This window comes from Rhagoletis zephyria, unplaced genomic scaffold, assembly GCF_001687245.7.
Source record: "Rhagoletis zephyria isolate East Lansing unplaced genomic scaffold, Rhagoletis_zephyria_1.1 Rzeph_scaffold_00457, whole genome shotgun sequence".
NCBI lineage: Eukaryota > Metazoa > Arthropoda > Insecta > Diptera > Tephritidae > Rhagoletis > Rhagoletis zephyria.
In genome coordinates, this window is record NW_016157541.1 from 171,430 (window position 1) to 186,413 (window position 14,984).

The window sequence follows — 14,984 nt, forward strand, 5'->3', positions numbered from 1 at the left end:
TATTATTATTGGGAATCTCCTACAGAGAAACAGAGTTTTTCGATCGAAAAATATTGATTTTTAAGAATTCTATACCATTTCTACGAAAAGTTATTTTTTCCCCATATAAAAATACATGGAAAACTTTGAGCGCTTTGAGCGACCTCTAAATATTTTTTGATTTCAAATATTGATTTCGCTATTTCGTGGCCGATTTTTAATTTTTTTTTTTAATTAATCGTAACACAATTCTTAACAAACTTTTTGCTGTCGATTGTTAAATTACTTGTTTGTTTAAACAATATTTGGCGTCAATTTTGGCGTATGTCAATACAATTAAAAAAGTTGTATTTGCACTTTAAAACCACAAGTTTACTCAATAAAATTATTCATGAAATTAAACTTACTATTGTTGTTTTCCATTTTTTATCCAACGCACATATTTAAAAACATTCAGTCATTCCTAATTTTGTCATCAGATGGCAAATTTTTTTGGTTTGAAAGAAATAAACACAAAATAATTTTCTAAGATTTAATATGTATGTATGTATGTACATACATACCCTGCAAACCATTTTTTCAGAGTATTCTGCATTGTAAAGAAAGTTTAAAGAATTCGTTAAGATTTAATTCGATTTTTTGCCTAATTTTCTAAAATGAAATAAATTACGCACACTTCCATTCTTTTACGAAATTTCGGAAGAAAATCTGTGAAGCAACGAAAATAATGGTGCTATGTGAAGAATATCTTTCAGAATTTTTCCAGAATTTTCTTTATTTTTCGTACAGAAATTTCTTTACGAGTTCGTGTCAACCACTTCATATAATTTTCTTTGAAAATTCGTAAAAAAAATCGTTACAGAAATGAGATACTCCTAACGATTTCCTTAAGATTTCGGGAACTTTGGTTTGCAGGGTATATATTTTTCAGTCGATTTCATTCTTCATATTTCAAAAATTTTAAATGATAAATTTGTCACAAGGCTTCCGAGCTGTCAGAACCTTCTGGTTCTGAGCTTTCTACCAGGAAACGTCGTCCCAAAACGCGATTCGTATGTTCTAAAAAATTAAATTAATGTAAAATATTTTTTAAAATAAACTTACAATTTTTATTTTAAAATAATTGCCGGCAAAGATCGAATCCCTATTAAAATAAATTATTGCTCTCAATAATGTGAAACCTATTAGATTGCCAAAGTTTTCCAGCAAAGTAAACATAAAAAATATTGGGAATATATCGTTTTGAAGCCATATCACACAACGATCGAAACAAGCAGCTAAATACTCGAATAAATATTTTTTCCTAAAAACACGTTTTTGGCAATTAAATCTGCCAGTAACACGCTATTATGTTTTACAAAACATTGAATTGATATCTTACTGCAGTATTACACAAGCTTTTCTTTCTTTACGAAAAAAAATTAAATAACAGTATATTGCTTTGCCTAACCTAATTATTTTTGAAGTTCTGGAATAATTATTGAAATGTCACTTCACTTCTGGTTCCTCTGAGGTATCCTTTACATGTAACAACAATGAAAATTTATGTTTTTTTGCGAACTTGCTTTTTGACCATATGCGCTTATGGGTTTTTTACAATTCTGGACCACTGTACGTCCTCCAAGGTTTACATAAAAATTATTTAAATACATTTAAACTGCATTATCGAATACTTATCAATTATTACAGCTCTCAATATTGTTAAAACATTATTCTTCATATATTTGACGTACTATAGAGGTCACGTAAATTACGATTTGCGAATGGGAAGGCAAATGAATGCAAACAAAACCTACGTCCATATACTTTAAATAAGTCCCTTTTTACCCTGAATGCACAGATTTAGTGTGCAATACTGTGCAAGAAAAGATGCACTCCATAAAAGTTCATGATAAATATAAAAAAAAAAACGAGGGGAGAAGAATCCGGACCATTTTGCGACGCACAATGTGGATGGATTTTTTCTTAATAAAATTGAGAGCGCTGAATTCAAAAATGCAATTGGTTTTTTGATAACTTTCATACTTCCACTGTAAATGAAGTTGAAAATTTGGGTTCTTGTGTTGTCAAATAACAGACTTGGCCTGTAGATGTGTAATAAAGTTTTATTTTTTTTAAACGAGATGCCACCTGTTAGAAATTTTATTAAAATTATTTAATAAGTTAAACGAATTAGATATTACACTATGGGTACAAATGGTTTTAAAAATGCTTTACTTCTAAACGATACGTAGAAATTAGGAATGTTAATCCCGGGATCCCGGACTTTTTAAGGTCTCGAAAATCCCGGGACTCTTGGCAAGTAATCCCGGGATTTTCGGGATTTGCAATTTGCACTGATGGCAATAATAGAAACTCCTTTTCTTGACCAGTATTGGCTATATTTCTATTTTATTTAATAATTAATATTTCTTTATAAATGTCTAGCTCATTGTACAATGTACATATAACACCGCGCGATAGTAAATTTTAAACACAAATATCGATATATTCGCGAAACCATAGGCTAAATATAGTAAAATTGCATTTTTANCTTCAACTTACATAAATATTTTTGCGTTTACACACTTTATTTTCTTGATATTTTAATACAATTTAAAAAATTCAGAGAAATGTGCTTAGAGAAGAAGTATGGGTATAAAATTAAGGAGAAAATGTAGAATTTAAACATATTCAAGTTTCTAGTGCAGAAGTGCTGGTAAATATTGAAAATGTCATTTTAAAATTTTATCCTTGAAATTTCGCAATATTTGTTCGAATTTCGTTTTTCTAACTTTGTCGGCTTAAAAATTACCTATTCGTCCTGGTGAATCCAAACAATTTACATTTTTTAAATTCTAAAGACATTTCCTATTGCATTTGTTACCCATATTTTTATTCGACTTTGTATTGAATTTTTTAATAATTCTTGGAACTAATCATATTCTTGAAATCACAAAGTCCTTCAAAAGGTCAGGGAGAAAAAATAAAAACTCCACTTTAGATAAAAATAGGTTTCAAACCATGGTACAATAATTACAGGTATTGTCTTCCTAGAGAGTATTGCTTCCCATCGAAATTCGTGCACCCTTATTTTCATTATGACGCAGTTCAATGTTGATTCTTTTACTTTTTGTTGTTGTTGTTGTTGTTGCAGCAGCATACAAAATCCCCAAAGAGTTTTTGGGGGTGTTGCTGGAGTGACAGTCCTTGGCCAAATATAAATCTGGGTCGTTCCGGTTACGTAGGCCCGACTGTCGTGTCGTACTTTTATTTGGCTTTGATTTTTGTTTTCGCTCAATTTACAGGCAAATGTTTTTTTCCGGCTTTTGCAAATTGAATAAGTTCTCTGTAAGATGGTTTGTTAAAAAATACGTTGTTGTTGTTGTTGTTGTTGTTGTTGTTGTAGCGGCTACTAAGCCCCGTTCGGGTCGGTTCATCCTTTAGCGTTGTCGTCGATTTCAGCTAGGGGGAGTCCCAGGAAGTGTGCGACTTCCACAGGGGCTGTCCATAGGGCCAGGGGCGTCAGCTGAGTGGGGTTCTCAGGGCATGTGAAGAGGTGCCGGGAGTCATGTGGCGACTCTCCACATGCCGGGCATTGGTTGGGCACATCCTCGTTGATTCTGCTTAGGTACCAGTTTAGCCTGCTGCAATAGTCAGAGCGAAGTTGGGTTATTGTAGTGCGGGTCTCCCGAGGTATACAAAGTTCTGTCCCGTCCACGTCCGGAGGTTGTGTGCCTAGGACGGCACTCACAGGGCGGGAGTCTACATAACCTGAGACTGATTCCCTGTGAATGCCGTTCAGGGCCTGTCGGTAGGTTGACGGGTCCAGAGGTTGTTTGATGAACCTCTGGACTTTGTCCGTCAGTTCGTTGTTGTTGTTGTTGTTGTTGTTGTTGTAGCGGCTACAACAACCCCGCCCAGATATGCCGATATCTCAGTCGTTGTCGCCAAGTTCCACTAACGGCAGCCCCAAAAAGCGTGCAGCCTCTATGGGGTCGGTCCATAGGGACGGCCCGTTAGGGTTGTGGGGTTTTCGGGGCATGCGAAGAGATGTTTCGAGTTGAGGGGTCTCTCCGCATGCCGGACATTCGTTCGGCACATCGGCATTTAACCTACTCAGGTAGGAATTTAGCTAACCAGAGCGAAGTTGGGCTTTTGTCCTGGTCTCCCGAGGCAGATGGAGCTCCGTCGCGTCGATGTCCGGTGTTTGTGTGCCTAGAACGGCATTCACAGGTCTTGAGTCTACATAACTCGAGACTGCGTCCCTGTGAATGCCGTTCAGGGCTTGTCTGTGAGCTGACTTGTCCAGAGGTTGCTTAATGAACCTATGGACTTCGTCCGTCAGTTCATATAGATGCCTCCAGACGTGCCTCGGCGAGTGCTCCTCTGCAAGCAGCTGTCTATTTGGGTGGCCACATCTGTGGCTCCCAGCAAGAAACTGCTTGCAGAGTATCGTGTTGTGCTCCCTAATTGGGAGCATTTGCGCCTCATCGTGGAGGTGGTGTTCTGATGACATCAGGAGGCATCCGGTCGCTGTCCTAAGTGCTGTATTTTGTACCGTCTGTAACTTCGTCCACTGCGTCCTACTAGTCCCCGGCGATCACACTGTTGCTGCGTAGTTTAAAACCGGTCGGCCTATTGCCTTGTATGTTGCTAGCAACGTTTCTTTGTCTTTGCCCCAAGTACTGCCGGCTAGCGACTTGAGGACTTTGTTGCGGCTCTGTACTTTATTGACAATAGCGGTTGCGTGCGCAGAGAAGGAGAGCACACTGTCGAATGTTACTCCGAGAATTTTAGAATTATTCACTGTCGGAATTGGTGTGTCATCGACGTGAATTCCTAGCGGTAGCCTGACGTTCTTCATCCAGGTTGTGAAAAGGGTCGCAGAAAATTTCGTAGGGGAAAGGGCTAGACACTTTGCAGTGAAGAAGCTAGAAAGTTCAGAGAGATATCCGTTTACTTTCGAACACAGGTAATCAATTCCATTCCAAGTCGCCACGGTCGAGCAATCGTCGGCGTAAGAGACAATCGAGACTCCCTCTGGTGGTTGAGGGAGCTTTGAAATTTAAAAGTTAAACAGTAGTGGGGAAAGGACACCACCCTGTGGAACCCCCGGTTTTATTTTCCTAAATTTGCTCGGTTTGTCTCTAAACATTACCGAAGCATCTATATCTTCTAGTAGCGTGTAATGGCTGACAGTTGCAAAAGCCTTTGACAGGTCCAACGCTACTAGAATCGTTCTCTCACAGGGACGTTTACGGTTAAGGCCACGAGTAATCTGAGTTTATGGCGTTAAGTGCTGTTGTTGTACCGTGCACTTTACGAAATCATGCTTATGCTTTGCTGGGGTCAAGTGGTTTGTGAAATACGGGAGTAGCAAGGCCTCGAGTGTCTTCGCTACCGGGGAAAGGAGTGTTATCGGACGATAAGAATCTCCTATGTTGGCGGGTTTCCCCGGTTTGAGCAGTGGGACCACTCTCCACACCTTCCAGATGTCTGGGATGCTGAGAGTGGCCATGGACGAATTGAGGACCTCCGTTAGGTACGCTACCCCGCAGGACCCAAATTTTTCAGCATCAGCATGTATATTCCGTCGGGAACCAATGCCTTTGGAGGCTTTCGCCTTCCCGATGATCACCTGAACTTCACCGCAAATGTAAGCAAGGGGGGCACAAGTTGTTGGCAGTTTGTGCAGCCTTCTGGTCACTCGACGCTTGGCTTTGTCCACCAGAGGATGCAGTATGAACTGCCGGCTAAAATAGCTCGCGCATCGCTCCGGGTCCGACGAAGCTTGGTCGCCGAAAGAAATTTCGACTCTGTCGTCGTGCTTCGTAGGATTGGACAGTGACGTCACGGTTGACCAAACCTTACTCACACCAGAGGTGAAGTTGCAGGTCTTTAGATGCTCTTCCCACTTCTTCCGCTTATGTACGTTTACTAGTTGCCGAATCTCCGCGTTGAGATCCCTGATACGGGGATCTCCGGGATCGGCCTGACGAAGGCTGTCGATAAATAGATAATTAATAGAGGCATGCACTGCGACCAGCAGGTCTATTGTGCCCTCAACCATTTACAGTACCTCATCTAATCCTAGAGAGCCCAAAAATTTGAGGACATCCCCAGGGATTAGCTATGGTATTGCTTCGTTACTTGGCCAGTAGTGGCCCAGGTGCCTCTCCCGTCTTCTCGCGACCGCCACGCATTCGCCAAGCAGGTGCACGGGAGTCTCCTCGGTCACGTCGCAGAAACGACATAGGTCATTTGACCAAATCCCTAGCTTGTGTAGGTGGCCTCTCAGTCTGCAGTGACCCGTCAGAAAACCTGTTATAATCCTTAGTTTTCCTTTCGATATATTGATAATTGCCCTGTACCTCGTGAGGTTGTAGCCTCCCAGTAGTTGTTTTGCTTGACGTAAACCTGTAGTGTTACGCCAGTGTTGATTCTTTGTATGTTCCTTTCTTTCCTGAGCTCCTCCTTGATTGTACTAGGTCCAATCGCTAGGAAGGGCTCAGGCCCTATAGGCGCCGAGGCGGCCGCCATTCTAGCTAGTCGGTCCGCTTCTTCGTTGCCCGCAACTCCTATGTGTCCTGGTACCCAAGATAATTGGATTTCGTTGTACTCCGCCAGGCTGTTGAGCCTATCTATGCACTCAGGATGAATTGGCCTTGAGTGCCGCCTGGCTGTCACTCAATATTAAAATTCTCTCATTACGATAGTTCCTACGTAGGTTAATCTCTGCACACAGACTGATGGCATAGACCTCCGCCTGGAAGATACTCGGGTATGCCCCCATAGGTACCGAGAGCTGTAGCCTCGGCCCGTAGACGCCAGCCCCAATGCCTTCCGGAGTCTTCGAGCCGTCTGTGTACCATTGCAACGAGCTCGATTGGATCAGCCTCTCCATGAGAGAGGAGCTCCAGGTCGCCTTGGTGCAAAGCTCTATTTTGAAATTCCTGTCAAAGTTAACCACCTTAGGCCTGTCGTCTCTGGGGAGTAAAGCAAGCGGAACTTGGGAGCCGAGCTTGTCTCTGTTCCTTAATGATATGGTTCTGCCCCTGCCAAAGCCTTCCCTCGCGAAATTTAGTAGAGTTCGCTTTGCAGCCTGTTCTATGGTAAGGTGCAGCGGCTCGAGCTCGAGAATCGCCTCCAGCGCTGCCGTCGGACATGTGCGCATTGCCCCCGTAATGCATACACATGCCAGACGTTGAAGCTTGGTGAGGGATTGCCTCACCGTGGTGAGGGTGGTTCTCGAGGCCCAAGCCACTGCTCCATAGGTGACTATTGGTCTAACTATCATGGTATACATCCATCTCAGAATCCTGGGACTGCAGCCCCAGGTCTTTCCTGCCAGGCGTTTGCATACCATTAGTGCCCTCGTAGCTTTGGAAGTGACCGCGTCAACATGTGCCTTCCACAGAAGTTTAGAATCCAGGGTTAGTCCTAGATATTTGACTTCGGTGGCGACGTTGATGGCGACCCCATTCAAAGAAATGTTCCTCATGCCTGGAAGCGTTCTTCTTCTAGTGAAAGGGACAATAACCGTTTTAGAGGGGTTGATGCTGAGGCCCATGTCCGCGCACCAGCCTCTTGCCAGGTTTAGTCCCCTTTGCACTATGTCACATAGAGTGCTCACGAACTTTCCTCTGGCGATAATCACGATGTCATCCGCATAGCCTTGACAGCGGATGCCATTGTCCGTGAGAATCCGTAGAAGTTCGTCCACAACTAGGCTCCACAGGAGAGGGGATAAGACTCCTCCCTGCGGGCAACCTTTTGTAGTTTTTAACTGTACCACGCTGTCCCCGATATCGGTTTCAGCGATTCTTGAATTTAGTAGCCTGGCTATCCACCTGCGGATCGTTGCCTGCACATTGCGTTTTTCGAGTGCCCGGTCGACACTGATATGAGAGGTGTTATCAAACGCCCCCTCAATGTCGATGAAGGCACAGAGTACTGTTTCCCCACACTCAAATGCATCTTGTACTTCCGTAGACAGGGTGTACCTTGCGGTGTCCGTAGACCTGCCCACTCTGTAGGCATGTTGGTCGGGGTGTAAAGGCACCTGTTTAAGGGTGCTGTTCCTGATTTCATGGTCGATCACCTTCTCCATCGCCTTAAGCAGGAAGGAGGTAAGGCTTATCGGCCTGAAGGACTTAGCTAGAGAATAATCTCTCTTTCCTATCTTCGGGATAAAAATGACCCGAGCCCTTTGCCACGCCTCGGGGATGTGAGCGAGCGCTAGGCTAGCCCTCATGATGTTCACGAGGTGTGGAAGTAGGAGCTCCTTGCCCTGCTTCAGCAGCACTGGACTGATGCCATCCACCCCCGGGGATTTATACCGGTCGAAGGAGTCCATCGCCCAGCAGACTGATCGGTGGGTAAATAGACTCCTAGCCAGCTTCCAGTCCACCGGGGACGGCCTGGTCCGTCGGCACGGTGCCTCTCCCGAAGTGGGAGTGGCATCCGGGAAATGGGCCGAAAGCAGGGCAAGTGCCCTTTCCTCTTCGTTGCCTGAGTACGTGCCATTGGCTAGCTGGATTGCTAGTCTGGTATCTGTATGGTCCCTTGCCAAGGCCTTGTGTAGCCTGGCAGCTGAAGGAGTCGATGAGATGCCCTCACAGAACTTCCTGAAACTGTCGCGTTTAGCCCTCCTGATTTCTTTACTGTAGTTAGTTAGACTTGCTGAATACTCATCCCAGCGCCCTGTGCGCTTTGCTCTATTAAATAGCTTGCGTACCTCCTTTCTGAGCACCGATAACTTCCGAGACCACCAGTTGGGCTGCGCCTTCCCTCCTGGTTTTGTCTCCGGGCAGCTTGAGTGAAAGGCATCTACAATAGCGCCATTTAACTCATTGACGGTGCTCTCTAGGCTCATGCAGTTAGTGTACCTGTTCCTGGACTTAATTCCAGTTAGGTTTGACTCTAAAGTCTCGCTGTACTTTGTCCAGTCAGTTTTCCTGGGGTTCCTGTTTGCCTGCCTAGTTATGACCTCTACTCCCAGTGCAAACTGGATAATCCTATGGTCTGACAGTGAGGGCTCCGATGAGACCCCCCACTGGGTGACCAGAGGGCTAGCCAGTCTGTTGCTAAGCGTGATGTCTAGTACCTCCTCTCTAGCCCTCGTTACAAATGTCGGTGTTTGGCCAACATTGTGGATGCTTAGTTCCTCACTTAAGATGTACTCTAGGAGACACTCACCTCTGCGGTTCGTATCCGTGCTGCCCCACTCGACATTGTGGGCATTCGCATCGCACCCTATGATGAGGTGGAGCCGTCTCTTCCTGCAGAATTCTACTAGCTGCTGTACCTCTTGCGGAGGGGCGTAGTTGCTGTCCCCCGGGAAATAAGCCGCGGCAAACACCACCTCTAGGCTTCTGCCACTTAGCGAGAGCGACGTCTGCACCGCGACCAAGTCCTGTGTTAGAAACTCTGTAATGCAAAAGTAATCAATGTTCTTCTTAAGCACCACACATGCTCTGGGCCTCTCGCAGGAGAGGTCCCAAATTACCTTGTTGTTGTTGTGGTTGAGGCCCCTAACCTGGCCTCTGTAGGACCACGGCTCTTGGATCAGTAGAATGCCCAGGTCATCCGTGGCGAACCTGCTGGAGATGACCGCCGAAGCAGCTACCGCATGATGCAGGTTGACCTGGGCTACTGCCAAGTGACGCGTGGTCATAGTTGGGGCTCTTCGAGATCGGAGAGTTGCAGTTCGCTCTCGCTTCTCCTATCGAGCTCAAGTCGCCTGAAGTCGATGCCTGATAGCAACTCCTGCTTGGATGGCACGTCTTCCGCTGGCTTGGTGGTGGTGGCTGGCTCGGACGTGCTTGCTGGAGTTGGTGTCTGGGTGAGGGGTAGCTGACTGAGGGGTGGCTGTGCGAGGGGTGGCTGTGCGAGGGGTGGCTGTTCCGCCGGTGAGGTCGAGGTTGANGGGGTAGCTGACTGAGGGGTGGCTGTGCGAGGGGTGGCTGTTCCGCCGGTGAGGTCGAGGTTGACTGGGTCGCCTGGGTCGCCTGGGCAGCGGAGGAGTCGGCAGCTGCCTCGATTGGGGTCTCCTGCGACTCCGACTCCTTCCTACCTGTCGCCATTTGTCGCCACGGCCTCACCGTGACGAAACTGAACCTATAATTTAGGTTGAAGCAAGCCCTCTTGATGCTGACGTAAGATTGCTCATCTATGCCCAGAAATAGTCTGAGCCCGTTCTCCTCTACGGAGCTGGACACTACCTTCCACGCAGAGATGTGGATGCCCTCATTCTGCGCTTTTAGTAGCCCCAACGCAAACTCCGCCGACTTGTCGGTGCTCCTTGGCAGGAACACCGTGATGTTATGCACTGGAGGGATGTCATCCCCCCTCTTCGTGCACATCTCGGGTCCCTTCCAGCCCTCAAGTGCTGGTGCTTTCTTCACCAGCCAGGTTGCTGTCCTCTCGTCCCTGCAGTCTACCAGTAGCATGCCGGATCTGAAGTACACACCACAGAACACCAGCGGGTGCGACCATCCTTTAAAAACCTCTTCCATAATGGCATCCTGGAGTCTGGTTAGGTCTTCCGAGCTCAGGGCAGCAGCAGGGTACTCACAAGGCAGCACCGCTACCCGAATGCCTTTGAGGGCTTCCGAATAGCTGGGTTGCTGAGTGGAACCCCCCTGCGCCTGTCCCTGCTTGATCGGCCCGCCCAGGCTCCTAGACCATGAGTTCGGAGGGGATGGCTGCTCCCGCTACCGTTTGGTGCCCGGTGTCTCTGGCGGAGTGACCTGGTTGCTACCTCTTTTGTTGGAGCCTGTTGGTTCCTCGCTTCTCCGCTTTTCAGCGGGCGCGGGTCTGTGCTGCTGTTGTCGCTGTGGCCCGCTCTTCTGCTTTTCAGCAGGTGCGGGTAAGTGTGCCTGTTTGTTGGGCCCGCTCTTCCACCTATCGGCGGGTGCGGGTTTGTCGCCTTTCCTGTGTCTTTCACGTCCCTCATTCTCAATCTCCATTCTGACCTCTGCCATGGCTCTGGCTTCAAGGGTTTGCCTCGCCCGAGGTACCGGAGGTACCATTTAACCCCGGAACCGCTTAAGCCCTCGCGAAGCCGATCGTCTAGGGACCCCGGTTGACCTGGCTGCGGCATCGGAGGAGGCTTGGCCCTGCGGTGCTTCCTACTCCTTTGCTTCTGCCACCCGGAGTCGTCGGACGCTGCTGAGGCGCTTCTGCTGTGCGACTTATGGAGTCTCTCCTTCTCCGCCCGGTGACCGCTTTCGGAGCGGCGCCGGCTCTTGGAGCGCTGCCGGCTCTCTGAGCGGTGTCGACTCGCAGAGCGACGCCGACTACCCTAGCGATGCCGGTTCTTGGAGCGGTGACTACCATCGGTGCGGTGGCTGCTGTCTGACCTTGCTGTCTCTCTGTACCTGCAATGAGAACTGCCGGACCGGTGTTGCGGCCGATGTGGTTCGGCAGGTAAATTGTGATTTCCTGTTAAATTTCTGTTATTAGAACTACCTGTTTTGCTCTGGCCCATGCGACGTAGCGCATCTGCACTGGTTCCTGGTTGGTCATCGTCCCTTGCATGTTCGATGAACAGCGCTGCCTCCTCGGCGGTTAGCTGGTCTAGGAAACTGCCTTTCCGACCAGCACTTCTTGGGCCTTCCCACGCGCTGCTGTTTCTTGGCGTCTCCAGTACCTTAGTTGTGCCTGTTGCAGTTGCACCTACCGCATTTGAAGCCGCAGGTGTTGTTGCTGTACTAGCTGTTGTTGTGGCTGTCGAATTTTGTGTTCTTTTGGTTGTTTTTTTGTTGTTTTGTCATCATCTTGTTCGTACGACCACCTGCTCGACGAAGCGAGCTCAGTAGTCTAAATTTTTGTAGGGGATCTCCAAAAGTTCGCCGCGCCAGCGCCCCTTGTCGCGGTAAGGCCACCGTTACTCCCCGATGCGGCCCGGTGTCGGAAAGGCGCCGTTCAAATACAGCCGGTTTATACCCTCCTGGCTGCAAACCGTCCAATAGGCACGGTGTCGCTTAACACCCTGGATTAGGAGGCGGCAGTTCTTGGTCATTGTTCTCCAGCAGCCCAAGTCTAGAGAGAAGGTAGCGCGGAGGTCTGCACATCCGCGTTACCTCAAACCAGAAGAGGGCTGGTTGGTGATGCAGCTAAGCCCCCGCACCAACGACAAGGAGCCTGCCCTAGCGAGGGGACGAAGGCTGTCACGCTCATCGGCTAGAACAGCCGCTTCAGCAGGGAAATTTGGGCGTGGGTCAGTGATGCATCCTGCCGGTACGAAGCGGGCTGCAGCAGCGGTTACAGCTCTGCGGAACTTACGTTCACCAAGGTGGACGTCGGTTGGTGTGGGGAGGGCAGCGAAGGTGTTTTCAGTAAATTCCGCGAAGCCTTTCCAATCAGCTTTTGAAAAGTTGATGTAGGTTCGGTGCTCCGCGGAAGCAAAGTCGGTTGGTTTATCGATCGAGATGACTATGGGCAGGTGGTCTGATGCCAAAGTCAGTATAGGACGCCATGATATGCTGTTTATCAGACCAGCGCTGACTATTGTTATGTCTGGCGAGCTGCAGCAGCTGCCCATAATCCTGGTGGGTGCGTCGTCGTTCATTGTGCAGAATGTCGAATCGTCTATCTGCTCAGCCAAGTCAGTTCCCCTACGATCGTTTGACAGGCTTGAGTGCCAAAGATCGTGGTGCTCATTAAAGTCGCCTACTACCATACGGTTTTCACCTCTGAGGAGCGCACCTATGTCAGGGTGATATCCTACCGGGCAGCAGGTGACAGGGGGTATATAAACGTTAAATATTTCGAGCTCAACATCGCCTGACCGGATAGCAATGCCCTGACATCCTAGGGTGGTATCCATGCGGTCGATGTCTGCTTCGATAAGACAATACTGCACGGTGTGGTGCGTAATGAACGCTAAGCCTCCACCATTATCCCGCTCACGATCTCGACGGTGCACGTTGTACCCGGCACAATTCAACAGTGTTTCACTCATGCAATAGTTTCGCGTTTTAATTTTTTCTATTTAATAGATGAATGTTCCGCCCTATGTTGAATATCGTCGTCGTCAGTAAAAGTGACGATACGACCATTGTCAGCCATGTTACTGATGCGCTGACGATCGTCGACAATGACGATGACAATATTCAGCATAGGGCCGATTGGCAACACCTGCTAAAAGTGTGAACTCGCCTTGCCACTGAAAATAAATATGGCATGGCTAATCATCTGTCAAAGCACGCTTCAAAAAATATCGCGGTTTCTCGCTAATTTCAATTTCTCGGTGACCAAAATTTATGTTGCTGCCAAAAATATTGAAAGGTACCATAACTTAAATCAAAGCATTTAGCAAATGGAAATAATATTCGATTTCAATCGAAAAGATATTAAATATCTTTAAATTATTACACCACATAAAGTTCTTTCTGATACTGATGTATGTATCAATTTTGCCTCTACTCGACCAATTTCCTGCATTGGTAAATGATACAGCCATAATTGAATTTCAATTTCGCAAATTGAGGCTGAGTGAGGGCAACTTCAAAAACTGTACCAATATAGAACGTTTTGGGTTTCAAGTATGTTTGGTTAAAAATGGATTGGGGGAATTGGGAGAATTGTGTGATTTAGTTCATAACATTTTTAGTCTGCCTCACAGTTCCGCAGCAGCTGAGCGCATTTTTTTTGATTTAGCGTTAATAAAAACGAAATTAAGAAGCAAATTATAATTTAAAACTTTAAATAACATAATGTTACTAATATACAATTGTAATGCACTTTGGATGCAATATAAAAAAAAATCGTTTTAAAAATTTATTTGGCATATTTTCTTGATAAAGAGGAATAAACTCGACTCAATTTCCCGATGTAATAAAAATTGGTCAATTTTTTTTTTTACCATTTGGTCCATTTTTTGGTCCGAAAAATAAATTGGAAATGGCAACCGTGCTCTGTACCTGCCAAAATGTACAAATCGAGTGATCCCTGCTTAAGATGAAGACAAACATAAGGAGCTGCGAAAACGTTAAAATTTAAAGCTAATATAAGTGCATAACATACAATAATCGTCGATGTTTTTGCAAAACTGCCCATCGACCAGTTGCAAAACCGCCTAAATAGCCATTGTGACAAAAACGAGATTTGGTAACCCTTAACTCCAGGCATCGAGATTTATGCACAAGAATCGTTACTAAAACAACGGATTTGTAANCGTTGTACCCGGCACAATTCAACAGTGTTTCACTCATGCAATAGTTTCGCGTTTTAATTTTTTCTATTTAATAGATGAATGTTCCGCCCTATGTTGAATATCGTCGTCGTCAGTAAAAGTGACGATACGACCATTGTCAGCCATGTTACTGATGCGCTGACGATCGTCGACAATGACGATGACAATATTCAGCATAGGGCCGATTGGCAACACCTGCTAAAAGTGTGAACTCGCCTTGCCACTGAAAATAAATATGGCATGGCTAATCATCTGTCAAAGCACGCTTCAAAAAATATCGCGGTTTCTCGCTAATTTCAATTTCTCGGTGACCAAAATTTATGTTGCTGCCAAAAATATTGAAAGGTACCATAACTTAAATCAAAGCATTTAGCAAATGGAAATAATATTCGATTTCAATCGAAAAGATATTAAATATCTTTAAATTATTACACCACATAAAGTTCTTTCTGATACTGATGTATGTATCAATTTTGCCTCTACTCGACCAATTTCCTGCATTGGTAAATGATACAGCCATAATTGAATTTCAATTTCGCAAATTGAGGCTGAGTGAGGGCAACTTCAAAAACTGTACCAATATAGAACGTTTTGGGTTTCAAGTATGTTTGGTTAAAAATGGATTGGGGGAATTGGGAGAATTGTGTGATTTAGTTCATAACATTTTTAGTCTGCCTCACAGTTCCGCAGCAGCTGAGCGCATTTTTTTTGATTTAGCGTTAATAAAAACGAAATTAAGAAGCAAATTATAATTTAAAACTTTAAATAACATAATGTTACTAATATACAATTGTAATGCACTTTGGATGCAATTAAAAAAAAA

At 45.8% G+C, this 14,984-nt stretch overlaps 1 protein-coding gene across 1 annotated transcript; it reads right to left on the reverse strand.

Annotated features, from left to right (window-relative positions):
- Positions 1 to 9,633: 9,633 nt before the first annotated feature.
- Positions 9,634 to 11,164, reverse strand: LOC108359771 (uncharacterized). The gene is made up of 3 exons (XM_017611791.1): positions 10,681 to 11,164; positions 10,065 to 10,180; positions 9,634 to 9,801 (listed from the first exon to the last, which is right to left on the reverse strand). Exons 1-3 carry the CDS (start codon positions 11,063 to 11,065, stop codon positions 9,634 to 9,636), a joined length of 669 nt encoding a protein of 222 aa, XP_017467280.1. The 5' UTR covers positions 11,066 to 11,164.
- Between the last annotated feature and the right edge of the window lie 3,820 nt (positions 11,165 to 14,984).

Bases quoted from the DNA above. Each gene is read 5' to 3' on its own strand.
- LOC108359771 (XM_017611791.1), bottom strand. From the start codon at position 11,065: ATGCCGCAGCCAGGTCAACCGGGGTCCCTAGACGATCGGCTTCGCGAG. The intron at 10,181-10,680 runs GTAGCGGGAGCA...CGTGGAAGGTAG, and splicing joins GAGACACCGGGCACCAAACG to TGTCCAGCTCCGTAGAGGAG. The intron at 9,802-10,064 runs GTGAGGCCGTGG...CCCCTCACCCAG, and splicing joins ATAGGTTCAGTTTCGTCACG to ACACCAACTCCAGCAAGCAC.